Source organism: Scyliorhinus canicula, chromosome 26 (assembly GCF_902713615.1).
Source record: "Scyliorhinus canicula chromosome 26, sScyCan1.1, whole genome shotgun sequence".
Classification (NCBI taxonomy): domain Eukaryota; kingdom Metazoa; phylum Chordata; class Chondrichthyes; order Carcharhiniformes; family Scyliorhinidae; genus Scyliorhinus; species Scyliorhinus canicula.
The window spans coordinates 10,242,299-10,251,215 of record NC_052171.1 but is presented as its reverse complement, the minus strand read 5'-3'; the positions used below and the strand labels follow the sequence as shown (position 1 = coordinate 10,251,215).

General features: G+C 52.8%; 1 protein-coding gene across 1 annotated transcript in view; it reads right to left on the bottom strand.

Annotated features, from left to right (window-relative positions):
- Positions 1-20: 20 nt before the first annotated feature.
- Positions 21-8,917, bottom strand: part of LOC119957552 (2-oxoglutarate dehydrogenase, mitochondrial-like) — a 67,606-nt gene continuing 58,709 nt past the window's right edge. Inside the window, exons 7-13 of the mRNA XM_038785700.1 lie at positions 7,711-7,950; positions 7,170-7,241; positions 6,915-7,040; positions 6,001-6,073; positions 3,813-3,976; positions 3,234-3,388; positions 21-848 (exon numbers count right to left, since the gene is read on the bottom strand). Of these exons, the coding sequence (XP_038641628.1) occupies positions 725-848; positions 3,234-3,388; positions 3,813-3,976; positions 6,001-6,073; positions 6,915-7,040; positions 7,170-7,241; positions 7,711-7,950 (954 nt within the window). The 3' untranslated portion in view covers positions 21-724. The remainder of the gene's footprint in view (positions 849-3,233; positions 3,389-3,812; positions 3,977-6,000; positions 6,074-6,914; positions 7,041-7,169; positions 7,242-7,710; positions 7,951-8,917) is intronic.

Here is an 8,917-nt window from a genome sequence, read left to right as displayed (position 1 = left end):
CAAAGCAAAACCAGAACGTGTTGCACGAGGAGAACGTCTTTTTATTGATGGAGCTATATAGTCAGTTGAAAACTTTTTATTTGTACCAAAATAAATAAATCAGCTTTTCCTACCACGCATTCTCGGGAAGTGGTCACCGAGAGAAAGCGCTTCCACAGATAGGGGAGTGAAAATATCGTCGTCTTGACTTTGGCACAGGCTAAAGTGCAATGCCTTCTCCCAAAGTTAACCGCTTTCAACAACTCATGTAGCAGTGGAGAGGGGGGGGGGGGGGGTGGGGGTGGGGGGTGTGGTGTGGCGGGGGAAGGGGTTGGGATGGGTCGGGTAGTTAAAATCGGAACGCGAGCCAGCCAGCCATCGAGCGGGAGTTAGCCCGTGGCTAGTTCGGAAATAGAAAAATTCCTTATTCACAAAATTTACAAACCACACCGTATTACTTTGACTGCTCGATTAAGTTAAACAATACGTGAAAAAGTGGAGGGGGTGAAGCTAAAGCACGTCAGTGGCCTGTTTTATACATAGTTCTCTTCTGCTTCATAATTCCTGTATTGAATCGAGGTATTTTTTTTTCTTTTTTTCTCGTAGCTCTATCTGAAATAAATGCTGCAGATACAAGCCTCTCACCCAGATGTCCAAGTTAGATCTCAGTAGCATGCACAGCCTAGTCCCTAGAGCAAGGACGGAAGATGAAGGGGCAGACGGCGAATGAATCCAAGGCCGGTTCTTAAACGCCCAGGTTCTTGAAGGCGTCCAGGTTGAAGCTGGTCTCCAGGAACCTCTTCAGCTCTTGCAAGTGGGTGTTCTTGTTACCCGTGGCTGGGGCAGAGGCCGGCTCACGGCCAGAATACCTGCAGGAGAGAGAGACAGAGAGAGAGAGAGAGGCCATCAGTCTGACAGGCTCCTCAAGTTGACCGAGCTGGTGGGCCGTATTCACGTCTGGCTAGTGAATGAAGCTTGACAATCAACCCAGGTCCAAAATGAGACAGGAGAAGGGAGGTGACCCCAGCTCCTCTTGACTTGCCCGCCGGGGAGACCCCATAGTTTTCCCTCCCTATGCAATTGTTTAAACTGGCATTTGACTGGACTACTCTCTCTCTCTCTGGAGTTGTGAAGAAACAACATCCTAAATGTGTTGGTTCTAACTGCCAGCATTGGCTCAATAGTCGCCAAGGCTGACGAGGTTTTTGAAGCCTGGTCCATAGGCCTTGGTTTGAAACTTGAGGCGTACACTCTAGTGCAGTGCTGAGGGAGTGCTGCGCTGTCGCAAGTGCCGACTTTTATAATCTTTATTATTGTCACAAGTCGGCTTGCATTAACACCGCAATGAAGTTACTGTGAAAATCCCCTCGTCGCCACATTCCGGCGCCTGTTCGGGTACACAGAGGGAGAATTCAGAATGTCCAATCCACCCAACAAGCACGTCTTTCGGGGACTTGTGGGAGGAAACCGGAGCACCTGGAGGAAACCCAACGCAGACACGGGGGGGGGGGGGGGGGGGGGGGAGGGAGAACGTGCAGACTCCGCACAGACAGTGACGCAAAGCGGGGAATCGAGCCTGAGACACTGGAGCTGTGAAGCGACAGTGTTAACCACTGTGCTACCATGCTGCCCTAGCTGCCGTTTCCACGACAACGGCGACTCCATTTGAACACGTGCCAAGGAGATGACCAGTGATAGACAAATCTCCCTTATTTGAAGCCATTTTTCACTTCTACCTCCTCTATCCTACATACCACCAGACTCGCTCTCAGCCACTTATGTTCAATGGAGAATAGTTTGTGTTTCTCCAGCTAGTCCGCATTGTACATTTCGTTACCACAGATTCGCTCAGTAGCTCTTCCCGATCAATTAGTGTGGAAAGTTGACAACACTGTGGAAGGCTGTAGTATAAGATGAACTGGCTCTCCCCTGGCACACTCGGTGATTATAGCTCAGCTCCATCTATTACCGCTGATCGGTGCTCCGTAGTAATCGAAATTGAACACCGTTCACTTAAAAAGCGACTTCCCCGCCACCCTTCTTACTGGCTGTGGGCTAATAGCACAGGCTGACCCTGGTAGGCCTTCAATTCACTCCTCAGGTTCACAGAATTCCAGGCACAGAAGTGGACAACTATCGCAAAGGCCCCCCCGAATCGTGAGGGACGCTCTTCAGACAGAACACAGCGAGTCAGGACTCTGACAGCTGCTATGCCTGGTCTGGTTAATGTTCAGTCTCGATGCCCCAACCTCCTCCTGGCCGACATGACCCAGCTGGAGGATACCAGATCGGGAAGCACAGGCTGTAAATCCTGCTTTCGGTGCCAGCTGGCGAGGGAGAATCGGGCATCTTCCTCGCCCGTCTCCTTGCTGCTAGGTTTTCAACCTCACCCGTCAGCGAGCCAAATCTTTCCCCCACACAGATTAAATACATGTGCTTCTCATAGTAGGCCTGCATAAGGGACAGCACGGTGGCGCAGTGGGTTAGCTCTGCTGCCTCACGGCGCCGAGGTCCCAGGTTCGATCCCGACTCCTTTGGGGGCCTCACGGTAGCATGGTGGTTAGCATCAATGCTTCACAGCTCCAGGGTCCCAGGTTCGATTCCCGGCTGGGTCACTGTCTGTGTGGAGTCTGCACGTCCTCCCCGTGTGTGCGTGGGTTTCCTCCGGGTGCTCCGGTTTCCTCCCCCAGTCCAAAGATCTGCAGGTTCGGTGGATTGGATGACACCCTTGGTGTCCAAAAAGATTGGGTGGGGTTATTGGGTTACAGGGATAGGGTGGGGGGGGTGTGGGCTTAGGTAGGGGTGCTCTTTCCAAGGGCCGGTGCAGAGTCGATGGGCCGAATGGCCTCCTTCTGCACTGTAACGTCTCTGATCCGTGACCGTTTTGAAGATGCGAGCTGGAAATGTAGTGCGGGCGTCTCAAGCAACGCGGAGGGTGATGCTTTGGGGAGGGAGGAGGGCAGGGAGCCAATGGGAAGGCTCGCAGTTCCCGAGGCTGGTGGGGAATGTTTAATGGGGGGGGGGGGGGGGGGGGGGGGGGGGTGGAAACGCCTTTACGTGTACTTGACGATTCATTTGACGGTCAATCTGCTTTACGGCTGAGTGCGTTGTATTTGGCCCCCCCCTGAATTGTTAGTGTAGCTTTGTTTTTATGCCTCGACGCCCAGGATGGAGACACCCAGGATGGGGGTGCCCATCCCCCCCCCTCCCCCAGAGCTTTAAGCCGGCAGCGTTCAGCGCTACACCTTACTCACCAGACAGGCCGCTCGCGGCGGGTGATGGCACGGATACGCGGCTTCACGTACTCGTAGTAACCCTGATTCTTGTGTTCCTCCTGACACCAGAGCAGCTCGGCGTTGGGGTACTTCCTCGCCTCCTCGTCCACCACATCGAACGGGAAGGGAGAGAGCTGGAGGGGGAGGGGGGGGGGGGGAGAGGCGAAAACAAGGCCCGACATGGTGAGGCTCCAGAGTGCGTTGGTCCCAAATCATTTACCCAACCACCTTCCCCCAAACTATAGCAAAAGGTGAAAAGGGAAGACGGGGGGGGGGGGGGGGGGGGGGGGATCCGACCCCCCTGCGACACGGGCCAGAGCAGGCCCGACTGGCCGAATGGCCTACGTCTGATCCTGTGTGTTTTAAGAAAGGAAACGGGGAGAGGGACCACAAATAAATGTAGGCCGCAGGTAACTCATCAAGATATCCCTGTCTGGTGTCCAGTGAGTGCTGAGAGGCTACTGAACACGGGGAGTTATTCTGACCTCGGGGTTAGGTTACAGGGGAAGGTCCCCGGGGACCGTCTCCAGCTCAGAAGGGAGTCCCTCTCATTCTCACCTGCTCCAGCCTAGTGATGGCCACTTCGGCTTCCAGCCCTCTAGTCTTGCGCTCTTTTACCAGCTCATAGTATACTTTACCGGTACAGAACAGCACCCTCTTAACCTGCTCCGGCTTCTCGGCTGCAGGCCCATTCTCCGGAATTCCACGCAGGAATTCTGTACCTGGAAGTGAGGAGGGGGGGGGGGGGGGGGGGGGGGGGGAGAAGAAAAAAAAGGCCGTCAACGTCTATATTTTCAGGAGGTAGATACACATGCCATCCATTCCTCGCTTTGCACGTCCCAAAGATCCTGGCCCCCTGACAATATTAAGCCAAGCGATCAGTCTCCATGCCCAAGGGTGTGAGGGGAACATGGTTTATTGTGAGGGTCAACACAGCTCACCCCTAACACAGCAGTGGTCAGTGGCGAGATTCAACCCTTTCCCTGACTCACGGGCACTGAAACGGAAGCCCTCCAACCGTCATTGGCGACCAGAGTTTGAAACGGATGTTTCCACAATTAAGCAGAAATTTGGCGTGGCCAATCCACCCACCCTGCACATCTTTTTGGGTTGTGGGGGTGAGACCCACGCAGACACAGGGAGAATGGGCAAACTCCACATGGACAGTGATGTTAAGGAATGGGTTAAGAGACATTTCAATTAGATGTCTCACTGATGTTAATTATCCAATAATTGACAGTGATATGGAAAGGGGTTGCAGGTGGCTCTTGTAATGTGGTGATAGTTTTATATCAAGAATGTTCAAGGAAAATAAAGGTGTTTGTGAAAAGGAGCAGAACTTTTTTTTTCAATATAAATTTAGGGTACCGAATTAATCTTTTCCAATTAAGGGTCAATTTAGCGTGTCCAATCCACTTAACCTGCACATCTTTGGATTGTGGGGGGTGAGACCCACGCAGACACGGGGAGAATGTGCAAACTCCACACGGACAGTGCCCCAGAGCCGGAGCCGGGATCGAACCTGGGATCTCGGTGTCGTGAGGCAGCAGTGCTAACCACTGCGCCACCCTGCTGCCCTTGAATAGGAGATCTTGCCTCTCTTCGGACAGGGGTCCACAACACAAAGGCTGGGAGCAGGAGTGGGCCTATCAGCCCCTCGATATGGTGATGGCTGATTGGGTTGTGGATATAACTGCAGAGGTCTGAAGGGGATTTAAGATTCACTGGCGTGGGTTTCCTCCGGGTGTTCCGGTTTCCTCTGTGCAGGTTAGGTGGGGTTATGGGGATGGGGCGGTGGAGGGAATGGGCCTAGGTTAGAGTGCTCTCTCGGAAGCTCGGTGCAGACCCACTGTTGGAACCAGAGCCAAGTTAAAACGGACAAGGAACTGACCCAAAGCAGCAGCGGGCACTCCCGAATTCTAGCGGGCTGTCTCGGAGACGTTCCGATCCAGCCAGGGAGCCAGAATTTTTAAAAAGATTTTATATTGCTTTGAAGAATCTGAAAATACCATGGCGATTGGACAAGGCTTTACTGTACAGCTCTTTCTTCGCCAGTTGTGGCGTCTTACACCTTTAGGCTTTGACAGGACTTCAGAGTTGTCACCGGGACGAGCTACAGTCTCATTTCCAGATGTCCTTTCCAGATGTGAAAATTCCCCGGGACAATTTTCAAATGATTGGAAAATCGTGCGGAACCCTACAGGGAAGTCTTGGGTTCCGGGGGAAATCGGGTTGAAAGAGAAGGTCCCAGTCCCAGGCAGCATGGACTGCAGTGACTCTCTCTCGTCCACTCTACGAGCAACCGTGCGAAATCGGGCAGAGCTGATGGATCTCCTCCCCCCCACCGGGGGGGCACTGCACAAGAGACTGTGCTGCAAACACCAATGGTGGCGGCAACAGGGGCGGGGAGATTGGATTGAGGATAGCCCGGAGGAAAATATGCTAGAAGTCAGGGAAGCCTGGCATGTAGCCAGGAAATGATCGCTCCTCCTTCCATCAATCCACTAACTCCATTCCAAAAGTAGTGGCAAGGGCCTAAAATGGAGGCTGCTGCCAGGAACGGCGCATCTCTACCACAGTGCTGCCCAAGACAACACGACGAGGCCGGCGGCGGTTAACCACGTTTTGATGGATGCTCAAGTGACGATGGGAGGGGTCGTCACTGCCGGCAGTGGGGGAGTGAGGGTTTTCAGGGCAAGGGGACAGGAGGCAGTGAGGGGCTCCCCTCGTCGCCATGCCAACCTACCTGGCAGCATCACGTCAAAGCTGGATTTTGCCTCGGGATGTCGTAGCAACGATTTGGGGGTGAAGACAATCAGCTGGAATTGAAAGCACAGGAATTAGTTTGGCTGTTAGGATCTTCACCGGAACACGTGATTCAGCGCGGACCCTCCCTCGGAGAGAGCAAACATCAGAAGGCCGCTTCCGAGGAGGGAGACTCTTTGAACGGTTCATCCAACACCTTCGCCTTAATCATTGACTGAATAAGGGGCATTTCCAGGGTGCGACCAGGCCCTCAAAACGGGCACCCGAGCCACACTTGTGCTCCTAATATGTACTTGCTAGCTGGTCCAGTTTGAATCGAGAGAGCCGGGAGGACGGACAGGAAAGGGCACCTCCTGGGGCCCCGGGGGCCAAAGGCTATTTTTGCGCCAACCAAATCAGTAGGAATGCAGAACAGAAATGTATACATTGCCCCACGTCACTCCAATCTGGCGAGTAAATCAACCCTTTGTGCATTGGAGCAAAGCCCAGGCCCCCTCAGCCCTCTTTATCCTGTCCTTTTGTTTCGCCATCTTGAAATCAGACCAGGCCTAGGCAGAAACGGACAACGAAAGGAAATGGCGAGCAGGATTATTTCGGAAGCGATTTCCCTTCCGATTCAAAAACAATATTCTTTCACTGGAGCCAGCAATTTATTGCCCATCCCGAATTCTCCCTTCATAAGATAGAGGAGCAGAATGAGGCCATTTGGCGGAACTTAAATTGAACAAATAAATCTATAACGGAAAGCTAGTCTCAGGAACGGTGACCAGGGCAACCGGCGATTGTCGTTAACTCCATCTGGCCCACTTCAGGGAAGAAAACTTGCTGGGAAACGATGCACCGAGGGGAACCGGAATAAGAGGGAAGCACGGACAAGGCAGAGGCCAGACTGACCGGCTTCCTGAAGGGCAGCAGTATCTGTCTCCTCAGCACGTGGAAGAAATTAGCAGGCGTGGAGCAATTCACAACAATCCAGTTTGCGTCGTACAGCTGCTGCACCGCAAAATCTTCTGTCAGTTTCTGGAGGATGGCGGGCGGGGGGAATAAGAAAAGACACGGGTAAAGGTTAGTGCAATCCCACAATAGCACACTACGCCCCCCCCCCCCCCCCCACCGGCGGGGCTGCCCACAATATCCCTTGGCACTCACCGGAACGATGTCGGGATCATCGTTGCACATCTGCAGGAATCGCTCGGGTCTGGCGGACGAATGTTCCGGCCCCTGTAAACCATCACAACAGCCGTGAGTCATTTACAGCTCGACACAAACCTGCCGCGGAATGAAGAGTTCGGAGGAGGAAGACAGTGAGCGCTTATGCGGAGCGCCCTACCTGGCCACGATGCCAAGTCAAGTGCTCTGCGGCCTGGCCGACGAAGCCCTGCGCCCCGGAGGGAAGGGGGAGGTGGGGGCGCAAGGCATTCTTAAAAAAATTCTGTGCTCAATTTTTCTTTCCATCAAGTCTGGGGAAAATATCACTTTCTCAGGCAACTGCCAAGACGGCCTCAGTGGGGGCCTTTCGCTGATGCCCAAAGGGGCAGAAGGATTCGTTGCTACGGTCATTTCTGTCGATTCGCTGGGTTTCCTGACCACCTTTCTGACACATGAGAGCTTAAGCGCCGCACAGCGATCAACACAGAACTTATTCAGAATCCTCTCCCGAGATAGCCGCCCCGCGGGGAAAGGGTCTTACCATTCCTTCCATGCCGTGGGGAAGCAGCAGGACGATTCCATTCTGTCGCACCCACTTGGCCTGGCCCGGACTGATGAACTGATCGATGATGCACTGGGCGGTGTTGTGGAAATCGCCAAACTGGGCCTCCCACAGAACCAACGCATTGGGACTGGCCATTGCAAAGCCCAGCTCGAAACCTGCGGAGAGAGAGTCAGGCAGTGCACCAAACAATGCAAAGGATTGCTGGATTTTAGTCCCCTATTGTTAAGACACCCGGGGCTAGTGTGCGGTCACCTCCAGCCCCACTTGACCCAGAGTCACCACGCCCGTGAAATTAGGTTTATTTAAATACCAGAGGTTTGCGCCCAATAAACTAACTTTATGAACACTATCTTTAATTAAACAGATAGAAAACGCAACTGGCCGGATCACTTCTGGAAGGTTCGCTCAGAAACATCACCCAGCAGGAACCAATGTCTGGCTGTTGCCAGGCAGAACACTGTCCCTGGCCAACCCATGGGTTTCCAGTTAACCAATCAAACTGATTCCGTCCAAAACCGGTTCCTCCCGTCTACTTGGTGCCGAAGAGTCTGGCTCTTCCTTCTCCCAAATAGAAAAGCCGGAGAATACAATATCCCGGATCGCAGGATGTTTTAAACTTTCAGTCTTCTGCTTTTTCTCGCTATTTGAAGGGACACCTCGAAAGGAGATAGGAAGGACTCAAACACTTTGGATTTTGTCAGCACCATTTGGTATCTTATTCAAGTGGCTGCTCTTCGTGTGTTCGAGAGCTATTAGCAGGTTAATCGACTCCAGGTGGCATCACGCTTGACCATCTTTTGGCCGACTCCGAGATGGGGGTCAGTGGATAGGTTTCCGGAGCCTTTCTCGGAAGAGAGACTAAGCCAATTTTACCCCCTGCCCTCAGCCACGTCCTGTGACGCCTCTATAGATCAGTGGCACCCACGTCAAACTATTGCCCACTAGGGCACGGACATGGGGGACTAACAAATTTTAAGTGCACTCAGTATTCCTAATTCTTGCCATTTGAGAGTACAGTTGTTTTCTAAAGTAACAATTTTGTAGACTCCGAGATTTGTATGGTGACGAAGGAGGCCATCCAGCCCATCGCGTCAATGTCAACTTTTTGGAAAGTGTTCCCATTAATCTTGTAAATATTTCCCCATGGAATATTTATGCAACTCCCTTTTATTAATCTATTCTG